The sequence below is a fragment of the Lolium rigidum genome, chromosome 1 (genome assembly GCF_022539505.1).
Source record: "Lolium rigidum isolate FL_2022 chromosome 1, APGP_CSIRO_Lrig_0.1, whole genome shotgun sequence".
NCBI lineage: Eukaryota > Viridiplantae > Streptophyta > Magnoliopsida > Poales > Poaceae > Lolium > Lolium rigidum.
The window spans coordinates 337,947,067-337,966,038 of NC_061508.1; the positions used below are offsets into that span (position 1 = coordinate 337,947,067).

Here is an 18,972-nt window from a genome sequence, read left to right on the forward strand (position 1 = left end):
GGAAGACGGGTGGACGCGGCGGCGAGTCGCCGCCGCCCAATCCGGCGCCACAGCCTTCGGAGCCACCACGGGACGCCATCGCACAACATCGGGCGGTGGATCGCTGCCTGGGGCTCGCTGGATTGCTCGCCGGAAATGGTGCTTGGCGGCGGCGGAGGGAGAGGACGGCGGAGGGGAGTAGGGTTTGCGAACCGAACTCCCCTCCGCGAACCCTTTTAATAGGGGCCGTGCGGGGAGTTGTTCGGGCCACTGAACTTCTTTTACGGGCCGGCCCATCTTTTTGGGCTCCGTTCGGCGGTCCGAACCCGTAAATCCGCCGGAAAAGTTCGGTTCCGACGGGATTTACGGGCTCTGTTAGAGATGCTCTTACAGGAATATAATTTCTGAAGAATAATAGATATCATTTCTGGATGATAACTCTAGCAATGTCGGGTGGGGCAAGTGCCCATGCTAAATATCGCAGATCTCATCACCGTTTGTGCTAAATCATGTGCTAGCATGTTACATGATCTCTTTACATTGTTGCAGCACACACGGTGGCTTAAGAGTCCGAGTACATAGCTCGTCGTCACCAAATTATTCTCAGGAATCATAACTACCCTAGCCTAGCCGGAGGAAAGCTGGCCACAAAGGCACATCGAGCCAAATTTCTGGCTCCTGGCTCCTGTGTCTGCATTTCAAAACAAAATTCCATGTTGCCGTATACAGTCGAAATACGAGCAGGCTTATAGATAGAGATCAACGAACTCGCACGAAGAGGTTTTTGCCAAGAGGCTAGGCCGTAGACCATTAGCCGCCATGTTGATCAGTGTCTGGTCTGAAGCTGAAGTTGGGAAAGAACGAAGAATCTTATCAGGAGCAGTCCCGATGCAGCCGCCGATGATGGAGGGCTCTGGAAGACGAAAAGTCGCACCATTCACCCCATGCGTACGTTAAACAGCTCTCGCGTCTCCGCCATGATCGACGTTGGCCACACGGATCGATCGTTTCACTCGATTGACCAAAACGTGCACCACGGGGCGGGGAAGAAGATAGCCAAAGTGCCAAACCATTGGTCCGTTTGGACGGCGGAGGGTTCTATAAGAACGGAGGCACCTCCCTCCGCCAAGTGCACTCAGATACAGCAGCGCAGGTGGACTGCCTAGCACCCTTCTCATCCGATGGGGACACGGTCGACGCTGCTCCTCTGCTTCTTCCTGTTGCTATGCCTCGCGTCCCGCTCATGCTCACAGGAGCAGCAGCAGCAGCAGCAGCTCGCCGGCGGCGGCTACCGTGTAGCGGCCGTCAAGGTGGACCAGGGAGGGCGGCAGCTCCGCGCCGATGTAGCTGCGGCTGGCGGCGGTGCCTCCACGGGCGACATCCAGAGGCTCGACGTGTACGCCAGGTGCGTTCGGTTTTGACAACTTTCGCATTTTTCCACACAGTTACGACCGTTGGTCGCCATTTCTTATTGGAAATCTATGGTATTGAGTTTTGAGAAATTTAGTCCCTATGGAGCGAGAACACACCGCCACTTGTCGGATAAGTGATGGTGGCTAATTTGGATAAAGAAGACTGCCTCATGGCAAGTTGCAACGTCCACCACACAACAGAACCTGCAGCACTGTCTATTGATGGAATAAATATATTGTGTACCAAATTTTGGTCAGTTTGGGTTTTTGGAATTGTTAGTTAGAGCATCAATTATATAGGGCATCGGAGCTAAAAGGTCTCAAGGTCAAAAACTTGCACACCTAATATCAAAGAAAAAAATATGTGACCTACATAAAACCCACGTTAAATGACCAAAATACACTAGACATGAGGGAATTGTTGAAATAAATATGTTGACTAGCCTATTTTCATGAGTTTGGAATTTTAGATTAGTCGGTTAGTGCAGGACAGGGATTTGGTGCACATGGGCACCAGTGCTCTCTCCATTTTTTTGTTTTTTGAAAATTTCAAAATCTCATACTTTTATGTTTTAAAAAATTAAGGCATTAAATATGTAGATAGATATATTAATGAGAATAAAAAATCCCGATAAAAAATATTTTAAATTTTAGGAAATAAAAAAAACAAATTTCTAACAAAATGATACACTATTGTAATACTATTTTACTACCATTTACTGTCAGAAATTTGTCTTTTTTTATATTGTTCAAAATACAAAGTATTTTTTAATGGGACTTTTTTGCATACACCCCACCCGTATATATCTATCTATATATTTAACTTTATATTTTTTTTCAGACTTAGAAGTGTGAGATTTTAAAATTTTCAAAAATCTAAAATGGAGGAGAGCATTGGTGCCCATATGTCAAAGACACTTTCCGTTTGGTGCATCAATTTTATAGGCACGTCCGCGCATTATGACGGTCACTCCATACTAAACGGCTTTGAGGGAAGTGTGGAAAATAAGCGGCTTGGCTTTCTATGCATACTGTTGTATCTAGAATTCTAGATTCTACACGTGTATCTAAACAAACAGGAGTCACTACTTTCCTTGACTTATCTTCAGTTAAAACAAAATCGACGATCGCGTAGTTATCGCGTGGTGTGGTTCGGAATCTATGCAGTACAAACTTATCTGCACGGGTACATGCGCGTGTCGGAATTCTCACGGTGCAACGTCCAACACTGACTATAACCTTCTGAGCGAGTTCACCAAAGTCTCGTCCAAGAACCAAAGTCTCGTCCAAAAAGTCAGAAATCTGATTCTGACGTCCGGCCACTACACTAGGAAATCTGATGCTCTCTGGCCCAGACTCGATCGAGGCTACTACTAGTACTAGTAGCTACTGTAACTATCAAGATAATCCTCCAAACACATGCGCTCTGCTCGAGCCGCACACATCGCCATCGGTCGGTCTGTCGATCGGCATCGATCAGCGAACGGTCGATCGCAGCACAACAGCTGCGCTTCAGTAGATGATACGTCACGTACATACACATATCATTGACGTCTTTTAGCCCATGCTTTGTTGTGCACGTACAACGCAGAACCCTCGCCGGTGCCGACCAAAGGGAAGCCAACAAATTAAGGTACAGCAGAGATAAGGTGGTCACACAAGCACAAATCCACGATTTGGTCCGTATAGTTCCATGCTGTTACGGCCGAATCGCTTTGTCCTTCACCGGCTTCTTTTAAGATTCCTTTGGCCAGTACGTAGCTCCATAATGTTCACTTCATGGAATTATTCCGCTTGGCTCGACGGTGGAGAAAAAACCCAGCACCAAAGGAGTGCCCACTATTTTTTCCTCTCGAGGAAAAAGGGATTTTCTCCGATTATAAGTTTTTGGTTTAGCCGAAGTAAAACTTAGTAAAATTTGACCAAATATTTCGGGTAATATATCACATACGAGTGTGACTTCTTGAAGGGTAGTATGGCTTTACTGATTAAGTAAAGCGGTATAACAAATAGAAACAACATAATAGATTGAAAACTCGGTGTTTTAAGTAGCGAGTTATAGCGGTTTGAGCATAATGCAGCTGAATAGAATCCATGCACAGTTGACCTCTACAGTGTCATTTAGCTCGACTTTAGCGCCCCTCTAGCTTATTTGGAGGTCCATCGCTATTTACCTTAAACCCTGATCCTTTAAACCATTAAAAAAACCCTAAAAAACGTGTCTGGTTCTCACCAAAAGGATCCTCATTGAGTATTATTTTCTACATGTATTGTGTTGCCTATTGTGCCGAGCTAAAACTAGTTGTCTGTTGCACCATCGTAGCGGGTGGAGCCAGCGTCGGGAGTTCTTTTCTAGACTTAGGACAACATCCCTTAAGTTATTTTTCCTAAGGGTATGAGTTTTACATATATGATTTTTAGGTGGTAGACTTAGTCGCTCAGATCAGTATAGCCCCCTCTTTTCTCCATTTTGAAAAAAAAATGTAGTCCCTCTTTCATCTATTTTGAAATGTCGCCCTCTTTCTTTTGGATGAAGTTACTACTATATGAATAGATGAATCCATCAAAATGATTGTAAGCAGTGTTGAATATTCCTAGAGTTCAGGGGGCTCGCCATGACACCACCGAATCTCAAGGTTGATAGATCATATACATACTGACCTTTGGAACATAATAGTGTTTAATTTTCGAATCAATTTAAGAGGAACTCAACCCTAAACCTTTTTAATGCACACCACAATAATTCTTCTAGTCTCTTATATATTATGAATTTTAGAATAGTAGAATTTCCTTATTTAGTTCTATATTTTATTTGAGTTCTTAAGAAAAGCATTTCTCTATCACATGAAGCATACTTTTTGCATGGCTTCCCTACACACCCTTCCTTAGTACTTTCCATGTCCCAAAAAATAAGGCACCTTTGATTTTCGTTGATCAACAACTTGCAAATTTAATTAAAATTTATATTATATATATCTAGAAAATCAGTACAAAGATATATGAAATTAGAATATTACAAAAACTAACACAAAAATAGCATCATTTATACTTTTTCAATCCATATATAATTGTATTTGTAAGGATCAAAGTGGACGTCAAAAACCGTCCAAAACAAAGGGCGCCTTACATTTTGAAACTGGGGAAATACTCGTAGTAAAATTATGTGTTTCCTTTTCACGTATTGACTGTGCCAATTCAATTGCAATTTTTATAATTTTCGGCATGTTTATCACATTTATACCTGTTAGTATGTCTACCATTGTACTGGAGAGTGAGATTTTGGGCGGTAGTTCAAGTAAACTTACGTCAGTGTTCGTCCCCTGCTTTTTTTCTATGGAAGCTTCTATGCTCATAAAAAAGAAACAATCCAAGTTAAGTAGTACCATTGAATATCCCATCTGTCCACAAAGATAGCCAGCAGAGACCAGTCCCACAACTTGCAGAAAAATACTGGTACAACGGAAAGACAGATTACTAATTGTTATCTTGATCTTCTGTCTCCTGACATGATACGGGATAAGCCAGTGTGGCCACCTTGCAATTGAATATCTTGTCAGGGATCTATTTATAGAAACTGATCTACTTCAGCGCATTTGAAAAGTATATCCAAAATTATTGGTGTCACCGATTTGCCGCTGTTTCTGTCAGGACCTTGTGACATCCAGCTTTCTCTGTTGTGTTCCTGAATTACTAGATTGTAAACGGTCACAGCAATGGAGTACTTAGTATACACATGTAGGCATCCTACATAGTACTTCATCCATCCCATAATATAAGATGTTACGGATTCCAATGTATAGTGTAATTGGCTATGATAACATCTTATATTATCGGATAAAAAAATTACACATTTATCATCCTAAGAACTGCACATTTGTGATATAATATTTGTAGCTGCATTTTGGCTTGTGCTTCTATAGGCTTCCAAGACTGAAACCTTTTCCTAATTAAAACACACAAGGATAGATGAGATTGAATGATACCTGTATTAGAAATTAAGGGTAGGATAACTGAGATTAGACGATACCACGATTCCCCTTCAAGGATTTACACTATTTTGAGATTAATTTGAGTGTCTATGAAAGCACAAGCCTTGCATTTTAAGTTTTAGGTCACTGATTACAATAACCCAGCGTTACAGAAAGCGCATGGCCTTTTAGTCCAAGAAGCAGTATCACATCGCGTATCGTCTGCAAGATTCTATAGAAAAAATGTTTATACCCCTCTCCGACAAAGTCGCTATCGACCCCTCTCCGATTTGATTGATTGATCGATACATCGATCGCGCGCCACTGCTTATTTATACCCGCGTAAATCCCATCACGCATTATTAAGCATTCAGCTGGCCCGCTGCCGGCCTCCTTGCGCTGCACACACCGGTGTCGTCTTCGCTTCGCCTGCGTTCTCTGATGGCGACGCCGCGCTCTGCGCTCCTCCTGATCCTCCTCGCCGTCGGCTCCCTCGCCGTGGCGCGGGGCGATGACTGCTGCGGGTACGACGTCGTGTCGGTGGCCGGGTCGGGGAGCGCGTTGTCGGCGCGGCTGGAGCTTGCCGGCGATGCGCCGGCTCTCGCAGAGCTCGGGCCAGACGTGCAGAGGCTCTCCCTCACTGCAAGGCAAGTAGTATGAAATATGATATGATCGCACCATTTTGGTTGCGGTATGATACTATGATGAACTTAGCTTCGTGGTCACTGGTCACTTTGAGGCCATTCAGTGTAGTGGATAGAGTACTGTAGGGTACAGAGCTAGAGCTAGAGGGTTGGAATTAGTATTGCTTCAGGAAAAGATTAGAGCTGGAATTGTTTGTGATTTTTCTTCATTTCTACGTAAGATTAGAGCTGATTTATGAAATGATTAGGACTACCTACCAGATAGCAAGTGCTAACAAAAGAGTGTAGGAGTACAAGGCAAAAAGATAACTTAACGGACACCCAAAAAAGTGAAGTTTTCTGACGATCACACTGGGACTCGAACCCAGAATCTCCCGCTCCGGAGGCGAGCGCCTTATCCATTAGGCCATGCGACCACTTCGTTGAAAAATTCGTAATCTTTACTGAACTTACTGTTTCTGTTCTTTGCAATGCCGTTGGCAGCCTCGAGACGGACACCCGGCTGCGCGTCCGCATCACCGACGCCGACCACTCGCGATGGGAGGTGCCGCAGGACATCATCCCGCGCCCCGCGCCGGAGGACGTCTACCTCGCCGCCGCCGCCGCCTCCTCCTCCTCCTCCTCGCCGCCGCGCACCCGCGTCCTGTCCACCGCCGGCTCCGACCTCGTCTTCACCATCCACGCCGCCCCGTTCCGCTTCACCGTGTCCCGCCGCTCCACCGGCGACGTGCTCTTCGACACCTCCCCGACCCTCGTCTTCAAGGACCGGTACCTGGAACTCACCTCGGCGCTGCCGGCGGGCCGGGCGTCGCTGTACGGGCTGGGCGAGCAGACGAAGCGCAGCTTCCGGCTGCGCCACAACGACACCTTCACGCTCTGGACCGCCGACATCGCCGCCTCCAACGTCGACCTCAACCTCTACGGCTCGCACCCCTTCTACATGGACGTGCGCCCCCCGGGAGCCGCGCACGGCGTGCTCCTCCTCAACAGCAACGGGATGGACGTCCTCTACGGCGGGTCCAGCGTCACCTACAAGGTCATCGGCGGCGTCCTCGACTTCTACTTCTTCGCCGGCCCGTCCCCGCTCGCCGTCGTCGACCAGTACACCCAGCTCGTCGGCCGCCCTGCGCCCATGCCGTACTGGTCGTTTGGTACGCGACCTTTAACATTGCATCCTTCTCGTCATCTTGTACTCTGCACATTCCTCTGTTTCTTGAACGTGCGTGGCATGGCGCTGCAGGCTTCCACCAGTGCAGGTACGGGTACCTCAACGTGGATGACCTCAAGGGCGTGGTGGCCGGCTACGCCAAGGCCAAGATCCCGCTGGAGGTCATGTGGACGGACATCGACTACATGAACAAGTTCCAGGACTTCACCCTCAATCCGGCCAACTTCAGCTTCGCCGAGCTCCGGCCGTTCGTCGACAGGCTCCACCAGAACGGACAGAAATACGTCCTCATCCTAGACCCAGGTACACACAACGGCAAGGGTCGTCGACAAATGTACAGCACCAATAATGGTGAAAAAATGGTGGCTGATCGATCTGATGATGTGCAGGGATCAGCATCGACCCGAGCTATGCAACGTTCGTCCGTGGGATGAAGCAGGACATCTTCCTGAAGCGGAACGGCACAAACTTCCTCGGCAACGTGTGGCCGGGCGACGTCTACTTCCCGGACTTCATGAACCCGCGCGCCGCCGAGTTCTGGGCTAACGAGATCTCCATCTTCCGGCGCACCATCCCCGTCGACGGGCTGTGGATCGACATGAACGAGATCTCCAACTTCTACGATCCGGTCCCGCTCAACGCGCTCGACGACCCGCCGTACCGGATCAATAACAGCGGCGTGCACCGCCCCATCAACAACAAGACCACGCCGGCCTCTGCCGTGCACTACGGCGGCGTCTCCGAGTACGACGCGCACAACCTCTTCGGCCTGCTCGAGTCCCGCGCCACCAACCACGCGCTGCTCCGGGACACCGGCCGCCGCCCGTTCGTGCTCAGCAGGTCCACGTTCGTCGGCTCCGGCCGTTACACGGCGCACTGGACTGGCGATAATGCCGCCAGCTGGACCGACCTCCGATACTCCATCAACACCATGCTCAGCTTCGGCCTCTTTGGCGTGCCCATGATCGGCGCGGACATCTGTGGCTTCGGTGGCGACACCACCGAGGAGCTCTGCGGGCGGTGGATCCAGCTCGGCGCGTTCTACCCGTTCGCCAGGGACCACTCGGCGATCGGCACCGTCCGGCGAGAGCCGTACCTCTGGGCGTCGGTGGCGGCGTCGGCGAGGAAGTCGCTCGGCCTCCGGTACCGGCTGCTGCCGTACATGTACACGCTCATGCACGAGGCGCACACCACGGGGGCGCCCATCGCGCGGCCGCTATTCTTCTCCTACCCGGAGGATGTCACCACGTACGGCGTGGACAGGCAGTTCCTGCTCGGCCGCGGCGTGCTCGTCTCGCCGGTGCTTGAGCAGGGCGCCACCACCGTCGACGCATACTTCCCCGCCGGCAGGTGGTTCTGCCTCTACAACCACTCGCTCGCCGTCGACACGCGCTCCGGCGAGCGCGTGACGCTCCCTGCGCTGCCGGACTCGCCGTACGTGCACGTTGCCGGCGGCAGCATCCTGCCGCTGCAGCAGAGCGCGATGACGACGGCCCAGGCTCGCCGGACGCCGTTCCACCTCGTGGTCGCGCTCGCGGAGGACGGCATGGCCGCCGGGGACCTGTTCCTGGACGACGGCGAGTCACCGGAGATGGGTGGGGCAAGAAGCGAGTTCAGCCTGGTGAAGTTCAGCTGCGCGACGTGGAGCGACGGCAAGATCAGGCTGAGGTCGCAGGTGGTGCACAACTCGTACGCGCCGAGCCGGACCCTGGTGATCAGCAAGGTGGTGATCATGGGGCTCCAGTCAACAGAGCCGCCCAAAAACTTCGCCGTCTATGTCAACGGCGCGGCGGTGCAGGCGAATAGGGCAGTCAGCACCAGTTACAGGAGCAGAGGAGGACTCGGCTCCGCCGACGTCGGCGGGCTGTCGCTCCTCGTCGGAGAGGAATTTGAGCTGAAGGTCGCCATGTCCTATTAAGCTTTAGACAGTTTGAGCATTGGTGTATAAGATTGGATTGAATAAAGACAAGAAATTGAAGCCCAAATATGTGGCACCATCAAGGCAACAATTAGTTGATCCTTCTAGCAATTTAGTACTACATTAACTTTCATATGTGAAGCAATTCTTGTATCACAAATGGTCAGTGTGCACGGAAGGTAAACATTTTTCACCCTGAGATTAGTCAGACGCTGCTGCCATTCTTGATAAATGAAAATCCATCATCAGCACTCATTTGATGTTGCAAGAAGCCTTTTATTCCTTTATATAGAATTTTAGATATATAATAACAATCCACTTGTATAGAATCAATGATATGGGGAATATTATTTGCCGCTACTATCTATCCCCCACTAGGATTATCTACGTCAATACCTGACACCTAGCTCTTCAACTATGCAGCTACTCCACCGTCCTCATCAGAAACAATATATAGTTTCCTCATTGCAGCTCAGACACAGGCCGCTCATGAGGAAGCTGCATGCTGGAGATATCCTCCCGGGGAAGATGACCCAGCTGAGAACCTTCTCCCTCGGCATGGACTGCGCCTCCGAGCGTGGAATCATTTTTTAGCAATGGCAAGGTGCACTTCCTGTTCTTCCGGAAGACGAGGTAGAGAATTGCAGCGATATATATGAGCATGCCAAGGAACCCAAAGATTCCTGCGAATACTTGGGAGACTGTGGACATTCCACTGTGGAGGAGCAGCTTCACAAAGCTTGTTATCAGGAAATAGATGTTGATGATCATGATAAAAGAACCGATCACCCATGTTAGCACAGTAATCTGCATTGGAGTGCCAGTTAGATGCAAATCATAATGAGTAACAGGATCGCTGCAAAATTGTTGTCTATATCCAAGTTATGGGGGTGAACGACTTACGAATCTTGAATTTGTGTGCTGTCCCATCTTTGTTTTGCTACTAGTGAATTTAAGGAGTGGTACTAGAGCAAAAGGAAGTTCAAAGGATAGTATCATCTGCATATAACAGTCAGAAATTAATATTTAAAATTAGAATCGGGAAACAAGCAGCGTGTGACCTCAATGTGCACTGAAGTATGCTATAAAGATTATGAGCAGAGTGATGGAATTACCGATGCAATGATAATCAACTGCCCAGCTGCTGAGGAGCCACCAATTAGTGACACAATCAGACTAGGTACAATTGCCAAGGATCTAGTTAGAAGGTTCCTTAACCAGGGCGTCATTCGAAGATCCAGAAACCCCTAGATTTAGGAAACAAGTAAAGTTTCTCTGCTGTTATATGGCAATTCATACATGTGGAATTTGATCTTTTTTATTTAGCAGGTAAAACCGTAAAATACATAAACAGAACAGCTAAAAAAGAAAAAGCAAGGCACTCTCATTGTTTCCTCCCAAGGCCTATGACACGACCATCCCTTCCCAAGTTATCCATAATATAATTAAGGTTGATTAAGCATGCACTACCAGTGCTAGATCCCCAAGTTCTTTAACTTTCATGTCTATTTTCTTCAACATTTATTTAAACAAGAAAAGTTTGAATAGCTGGAATAGCAAAAATAGCATACATTCAAAATATAATGTTTTTCCTACAATTATTTTCACCATGAACCTACATATATCTCAGAAAGATACTAACGCCATTAACAATCACACGTGGTTGAGTCTTCATGCATTAGAACAAGATATATCTAGTGCGCAATTTACCTTTGCAGTTTGCTGCAAGATATGGCTAATAATAGAAGAATAGTAATAGAAGAGATTAAATACCTGCATGACATATTGTCCTGCATAAGTTCCAGTAATTGTAGAACTCTGGCCAGATGCCAATAATGCAATTGCAAACACCTTTGAGCTCCAATTTCCGAGGACATTCTACAGCAACAGACAGAAGGAAAAAACAGATCAGAATATATACTGAAAAAAGGGACTTCGTAAGTCTATTTGAGAGCTCTTGATGTATAAATAGAGTAAAACCCAAAATCCTCCGAGTATGGCATAATGCTTTTTGTCAGAAAATGTTTCATATTTATTAATATAAGAAAATGCATCAGAGAGGTTTTTGCATAAAACTTGTGCAAATGCTCAGCTTAGCACATGATATATACAGCAATGTCATTAAATAAAAGTCCATCTAATTAGCAGTAAACTTCTGTCGAAACCATACAGAGTTTCGAGCACAAAATGAACAACATATTCTACACTGTCAGCTAACACAACAATGCAAAAACCAGAACTATCTGACCAACCTTTAACAAGAATGAAGCTTTGTTAAGATCTAGATCTTGGCAATTCATCTGATCTTCAGGGTTCAAATTATCTGAACTGCAGACTGCGCCACTAACAGATATGATAGATATGTTGATCAGAAAGGCTACTGTGAGGGCAAATGCACTTTCAATCATATAGAATCTACAGGCTTCCTGCAATAAGGTGGAAAGATATGTTAATTAATTTCACGCTTGTATGTCTGAAATTAGTAGCAAGTCATGCTCTGAACACATAGACTGTATGAGTCAATTTAATAGAACAGACCAGCAAGGTTTGACAAATCCAGGTCAACATAGGATTTTCTTTTTTCGAACCGTGGTCAACATAGGAATATGCAATTATGAGAATGATTAACAAAATGGTTTAAGGTAAAGTAAGATTACTTTGATCCCATGAACTGATCGTGGCACTTTTCTAGATAGTACCAATGCTGAGTGGAGAAAAAGATTATGCCTGCATTTTTTATCAAAAACATGAAAAAGGTCTGCTGATGAAATTTTAAAAAATATTTGAGGGAACTGGGGGTATATGAATCTTACGGCATCACCATAGCACCAAGTAGTGAGATAGCAAGACCAGTAGCTCCATTTCCTTTAATTTCAGGAACAAAAAGACCCCTCACAACTTCTGAAGAATTTGGTTTAGAATATCCAAGTTCAACCAAGAAGCATGTTGCTATTAAGAATACCAGAAATGCTATCAGAAATTCCAATTTACGGACCTGCACAAAGGAAATCAATGTGTAACATGAGAAACAAGACAAATACAAACACAGCTTCTGAACTAACGTATTATAAGCACATTTAAATAGTGATTCTGTTGTATCACAAGTGACAACAAACAGGTCACCAATCAAAGGCAAATAATAAATTACCTATAGCATTGGAAGTTTATGGTAAAAATACTAACTTGTGAAAAATATTGTGAAAGAAAACAGAACATGCTCTTACCCCGTATTGTTGTAGGAACAGGAGCATCAGAGTGCTGAGCCCAGTTATGAGAACACCACACCATATCGGGATTTTGAAGAGCATGTTCAAAGCAAAAGCAGTTCCAATTACTGAAATAAATAGGCAGCCACCAAAGCCAATTAGGATAAATTACAACACAGAGTCCACATAAAGTTTCGTATGTCTGTTATATGCAACTACATTAGCTGAAAGTTTCCACATCACAAACTGCCATTTTAATTTAGATTTGGTTTATGGTACGACATCATCTGCAATATCCTGAAACATCTAAAATATTGAATCCAGGTAGCTTTGCAATTCAGTTAGAAAAATGCAACGTATTCGGCAGAAGGTCAAGTTTACACATTTTAATACCTTCAGGGATGTCGCATGCAACTACAGCCAGTTCTGCGAGAATCCATAAGATGAAATTTGTGACCTTGGGATATTCAGCCCTGCAGTGCTCAGCAAGATGCTTCCCTATGAGATGGTGGAAGTTATAAGAAATATCAGCAACATTCACATGAAAAAACAAACACTCAGCGAAAGAAGTGCTAGTGCTGCATATCTCATAATACTGACCAGTCACAACCCCTAGGCTGGCAGCAAGTGACTGGATGACAAGTGCAGCACAGGACGCAATAAGTATGATCCAAAGAAGCTGCAACCAAAAGAAGATAGTTATGGTTCCTTGTAGAGATGATCATGACATAGCAAGTTTGGTCTATAGAGTTCCATACTTTAAAGGAAAGATAGGATGGACAGTACCCAAAAATATGCTAGAGACAAGAGAAGAAAGGATGCACCTCATATTTGTAATGTGCTCCAGCCTGTAGATCCGTCTCGACTGCAAGAGGGCAATTTTATTGACCGTGAGCTAACAACGATAGCAAATTAGTTGAAATTAGCAATACATAGAGCTAATCTTACAATTGCCAGGATCAATATATGCAATAGAGACGAGAAATCCGGGGCCTATGTATGAAAATAAGTTCTTCCAACTAGTTTTCTGCAATGGGACAAAACAAGCAATAATTAGTTTTCTTCATCTGGATCCAGTATCAAGAAAGAAATTCAGCGCACAAACTGATTTTGGGGCATCAGGTTAAAAACTGAAAATTCTATTCATGCCAGGACATCAGATCCACATGTAAGAATTATTTTGTTGAACGAACGAATGAGCCTAACTAGTAAAGGATGCAAATCAACTGCCATGGCAATATTTTTGTTCTTTATTTTTCCAAAACCAATCAAGAACTATAAAAGCTTCAAGCACATGCTGCATACCTCAGAAATAACAATCTGATCAACATCTATGGTGTCGATAAGAGGGGTGCCGGCTCCATTGGAGAGATTATTGTTCCCGGCGCTAGTCATAAACTGTGGCTGCGACGAGCATTGCCTCGGTCCACTCATCTTACTCTCTCCCAAGGATGCTCAAAGCCGTGGAGCTGCAAACACAATGCAACAGGGGGGCAGTTATTTATAGGTACGCTTTGCAATGACGCTAACTCACTGGGTTAAGTACCGAGAATATGCCTAGTGTGTAGGATAGCAAGAACCATAGCCACTAGCACGATAAGATAAGTTAAACGAACATCAAGACCAGAGAACAGTGGACAGCAGGAAAGATACAGTACACATGTGCACAAAAGTAGCAGTTTCAACCAATCTTAATCGATCGGGCAATAGGGACGAAGGTTGAGCCAAAGACGTCTACTTTAGACGGGAGGATAATATTCGCCTGAGCAAATTGGACGGTGTGGAGGTAAAGACACTTAACGTGTGATTACCAACGCAGCATCGATCGGGGAATATAGAAATAACAACAGTTCCTGATATCTTCTACTAGCGGTGGCCAGTATTGAAATGCAAGCTTCGATTCAACGTACTCCTTTATCCCCATACGTACAGCTAAACAAATGGAACAGGATCCTACGGGCATGTGGCAAGAGGGAAGTAAAATAATGGAAAGGGGTTTATAGAGTGGGTTAACGATAAAAGTGGCATGATGTCATCAATCTGAGACGCCACGAACAAAAAGATGGATTAGCCGACGAGAGTTAAGGAATCTGGCTACGGAGGATGACACTCGATCACTAGCTATATCGCAAAGCTAAAAATGCTTGCTTTTGAGTTTATAAGGTGTGAGCTAATCACGGGACCGAAATTAAGGGCGGGGTCTTGGCCTTTTGCATGCATGCGTGATGAATCTCTTTCCAGGATTCCTAGCAGAAATTCCGTCTCCTAGAGGAAACAAACGGGGAAGGGAAAAGAGATCACTAGCGACTTGCGAGGTCACCAGAGGAATTGCAGAAGTAAACCCAGAACCGAGAAGAAGAAAAACAGAGTTCCGCAAGATCGGCAGCGCGCGGCGGCGGCGGCCGCGGAGAGAAGAGGAGTTACGTGCACGGATCCGACGGGGGGCGGCGCGAGTCGCGTGGCCGGGAGTGAGGGGGCGTACCTGCTGTTGCTGCTGGGGCAAGAGAGCGGGCGCGGCGGAGACGTCGTCGTCGCCGGCTCTTCTTCTTCCGCCCGCCTCTGACAGGAGCAGAACAGGAGTCGCCGGGGCTTCTCGGTCGCGTGGTCCAACGGAGTCCAATCCGAGTAGGTTTTGTCCCGGTGGCGCGCCACGTCGTTCGCCTCCCCGGCAGCCGTCCGATCGAGCGGGCCTACGGATAGGGGGCGAAGAGTTCTTGCAGAAAAACGAAGTCTTGGCATGAATGCAGTGCCGTCACTGCCGCTGTCAGTATCTGCATGAGAAAAACTCGATATATACTAGTACTCCATACACAATCTTCTGTTTTGTCGTTCTCCAAAAAAAAAAATCTTCTGTTTTGTCCTTGTCGATTTATTCCACCCAGCTAGTACTACCTCCGATTCAAGGAATAAGGCGCCCTCGTTTTACGTGTTTTTCGTTTGACTAAGAATTGCTTCAAATATATAAAGATTATTTGTATGAAATTAACATCATTAGAAAGTGTTTTTCAATATGAATTCAACGATACTAATTACATATAATATAACCAAGATTTTATTGCTCAATTTTTATGATCAAAGTTTGCCTTGAAATACGCGTGCGCCTTATTCCTTGGGACGGAGGTAGTACTACCCTACGTTCTTGCGGGACTGAATTTATATTGATCATCCTTATCACTTGATTATCTCAACAAGCATATCTTGGTCAAAGATGGCGGTTTCCTTGGTGGACAAAATTGCGACTGAACATGAACCACGACGTTTTTAAAGCAAACAATGCAACTTTATGAATTGACCTAAAAAAATATATATCTAGACAAAGGACCTAAAATGATCACGGGACCGAAAAAAGACAATGTTAACAAGTACCACCATAAGATATGCATGGACACAAAAGAAAACATATAGGTTGAAAGACGTATCATAGTGTTTGATATTTGTGCTTACCAGCTGGCACCCGATGAAGAGGCCGTGCAATTTCCAATAGGTGGTGGTGCCCATCCTCGATAAGGTTGCATCTTTGAGGGAACATTTTAGCTGCAAATGCATCACCGTCCTCCTCCTCGCCCTCATGCTTTTCCTCCCCATCCTTATCTTTATCCTCGTCACCGCGGAAGTTGAGATATATAATGACTATCGGGGCACTTGAGCTTTCAAGTTATAGTGTATCCTCTCCCCCACTCCCTCCCCCAATTGAGATTTTTCCTCTAGTGAACCGGATCCATTATTCGCCGCTAAGAATTATTGGGATTTTCACTCTGGATGGATCTTGGGGCGCGATTGTTGGTAGGTAGAAACAGACCCCAGGGAGCAGAAAACGGCCCGACTAGATACCCAGTCTACGCCCACGTTGTGGCCCGCACGCCCCTAAAAGCACCTTCGGGCCAGGCCCCTGGGAAGCTCCCGAATCGGTCGTTTCCCGAAGCCACCCTCGTCTCGTGCTTTTTTGAGAATGTGGTGTACGAGTGAATGCAGGCAACGGAGATGGTGTGAGCTTAGGTGGTGCGATGAAAACGTGGCGAGAGATTTTCGATCACCGCCCGCCTTATTTCACCCCTTATCTAGCTCTACTCTCACCGCCCAAATCCAAATCCGCCAATCCACCCACACCCCTCCCCAGTCGAGCTCTTCCCCTTCCGAGATACAAGGGGATGGCTGGAGCTTCTTCACTAGCTATGACAAGGAGCTCGGCAGTGGTCGTCGTCGACTTGCCTTCTCCATCTTCGTCGACACTTGTTCTGTTGGATCCTCATTCGGTGTCTATAAGAAAACTCAAACCCTGGATGTGGTTGATGTATATGGAGGGAAAAGTGCGTAGATCTAACCGTAGATGTGTTAGATTGAGTTCGTAGATGATGGATTTAGATTTTATGGAACTATATTTATGCTTCATAGTGGATTTAGGTAGTGTTATAGATTTACCAGTTCTGTTTAAGTGTTAAATCTACCGTAGGTTGTCATGCATTTCACTCCGTCGAGCACATCCACGGTGGTGTTGCCTTCTGATGGCTGTGGAAAACAACCATCTTTATCCATGTTTAAATCTGATATTAGTCAACTGATGATAAAATATCTATTTCAACTTGGCACTAACCACTAATTATTGCAAAGATGTGCAAATCTCCTCTTTTATTTCTCTGTGTGCAGATATAGACATTTTCTAGGCAGAATCAAGGGCAATACGTGAAGATTTCCAAGTTGTCAAATCTACCAAGTCAAAGAGATCACGAAGATAAGCATCGGAGTTTGGCAAGCACTGGTACGGCCACAGTCTGCCCGTGCGGCGCACTCGTACCAGGTGCCACCACCTTACCCAGGTCAAATGGAACAACTTCCATGGAGAGACCTATATATTAGGCATCACAGGCACCAGAAAAAAGAGAGACGAATAGAAGAAACACCACACACAAATCAGAAGCCACCACGAGATCCGTTTCACCCTTCGCATCTAAGGAGAGGGGAACCGTTGCTCCATCGACATATCCATCCTCCCCCTCTACTTAGTCCTATATCCTACTTGTACCATTGATCTCATCACAATGGGGGTCATTATAATACTATTTTATATTGATCTTAAGAATTCCTTTACAATTTATGATTGTTGATCTTATCATGTGTGAGTAGTCCTCACGAGCTGAGGGCTAAGGTCTAACCTCGCAGCATCATGGGCATCTAATCTACATGGGTGTTGTACTCAATTTTTATTTTAAGATTTTATGATTGTATCTCTATCTCCTACCTCATTCTAGGACTTTTTATGTACCCAAGACCCCGATGATTGATAAAGGTAATGATCTAATGATGTGAGATAGTGATAATCTGTTGCTTCATGTGAAACCCAATGACAATAGGGGGCATGATGGTAGTTTGACATCCATTAGGGATAACGATTCCGTCATTGATCTTAATGATTTGGTGTGTAAATCAATTAATTAATTATCCTTCATAATCAGCTTGACTGGAGTGAATGTGTTGGACAATAATCTATAGATAACCAGCTCGATTGAAGTCTCTGCAAGTAAATCCTTAACCCTGATCTATCTCCATCCATTGATTCACAAACCCCAAGTAAACTAGGAGGTTTTGTGAGACCGAGATTCTACAAGTTGGTAAGGTCTTGATTGAGTAAATCACCACAACGGTCGTTTTCCAAGGATCGATATAAACATAGGTTTTCTAGAGAAGAAACAACTATACTACATCCAATATTTTGGATCGAAGGTATCACCTTTCACTCCGTTGAGCACATCCACGCTGGTGCTTCCTTCTCCTCCATCCAGCTCACCAACCTATGCGCTAAATCCGACCTACTCCCCCCACAGTAGGCGCAACTAATTGTCATGCTTATCATTGTTTATTTGTCTTGTGTAGATCATCTCGCCTGCTGCCGATGTAATAAACAAGCCATCTATGTCATCGATGGTGCATCACAAGGCGCTAGCTCATCCACCATTGTTTTCACCCAAACCAAATATGGTGTGGGTAGCACCTTTGTGAGAGTTCACCCTGAATGGGGTTTCTGAACTAGTAAAGATGAGGGTATAATATACTCATGGCTAACAACATCTGCGTAGTGTGCAACTATATTCTTGACTTCACAGGCGTTACAGTCGCCCCTACTCAGATGTACAGCCACATGAGAAAGTTGAGACTTAGGTGGGCAATGGTGTGCAAGGTTAAGAATGTTTCAGAGTGACATTTTGCAGCGAAAGTTGTGATATCATGATGTGCGTTGCATATAACTTTGAACATGTTCATTCTGTTATGATGAACTCAACTAACAAAATGTATTCTCATTCTTAGAAATCCCCGAAGGTGGTATATACATACTAACCCCTCTAATGATATATTAGCACCAGCTGTAACTAAGGTAGCTGCTATTAAGCAGTACCACCCTCTATGATGAACTGTTTAGCATATGTTGTAGTTCTGTCAATTGTATTGCCAGCTATATGGTAGGTAACCTCACATCACAAAGTAAGAGGTTACCATGTCAGTGGGTAATGTTGCAACCAAATATCAGTAACTAGCTTTAGTGCCTGTTTGTTTGGGCTGCAGCTGAACGAAAAGCAGCTGGAGCTGGTAAGATCTGAGAAGCAGCTGGAGCTGGATGGCTGGTCAAATGTAAAATTGCTGTTTGGCAACCGCATCCAGCTGGAGCTGGATGGCTGGTCAAATAT

At 45.5% G+C, this 18,972-nt stretch overlaps 2 protein-coding genes and 1 non-coding gene across 3 annotated transcripts; 1 reads left to right on the top strand and 2 right to left on the bottom strand.

Annotated features, from left to right (window-relative positions):
• Window positions 1–1,160: 1,160 nt before the first annotated feature.
• On the top strand, window positions 1,161–9,282 carry LOC124663930 (probable alpha-glucosidase Os06g0675700). Its single transcript, XM_047201563.1, has 5 exons — window positions 1,161–1,384; window positions 5,734–6,006; window positions 6,487–7,154; window positions 7,244–7,474; window positions 7,561–9,282. The coding sequence occupies exons 1-5, from the start codon at window positions 1,161–1,163 to the stop codon at window positions 9,087–9,089; spliced, it is 2,925 nt and encodes a 974-aa protein (XP_047057519.1). The 3' UTR covers window positions 9,090–9,282.
• Window positions 6,347–6,419, bottom strand: TRNAR-CCG. The gene has a single exon. It is a non-coding gene; the product is annotated as a tRNA-Arg (tRNA).
• A 187-nt stretch (window positions 9,283–9,469) lies between the features above and the next one.
• On the bottom strand, window positions 9,470–14,126 carry LOC124700540 (metal transporter Nramp3). The gene is made up of 13 exons (XM_047232650.1): window positions 13,601–14,126; window positions 13,244–13,322; window positions 13,120–13,160; window positions 12,896–12,974; window positions 12,689–12,793; window positions 12,314–12,423; window positions 11,903–12,084; window positions 11,747–11,816; window positions 11,342–11,515; window positions 10,863–10,967; window positions 10,205–10,336; window positions 9,993–10,088; window positions 9,470–9,896 (listed from the first exon to the last, which is right to left on the bottom strand). The coding sequence occupies exons 1-13, from the start codon at window positions 13,727–13,729 to the stop codon at window positions 9,552–9,554; spliced, it is 1,647 nt and encodes a 548-aa protein (XP_047088606.1). The 5' UTR covers window positions 13,730–14,126; the 3' UTR covers window positions 9,470–9,551.
• Between the last annotated feature and the right edge of the window lie 4,846 nt (window positions 14,127–18,972).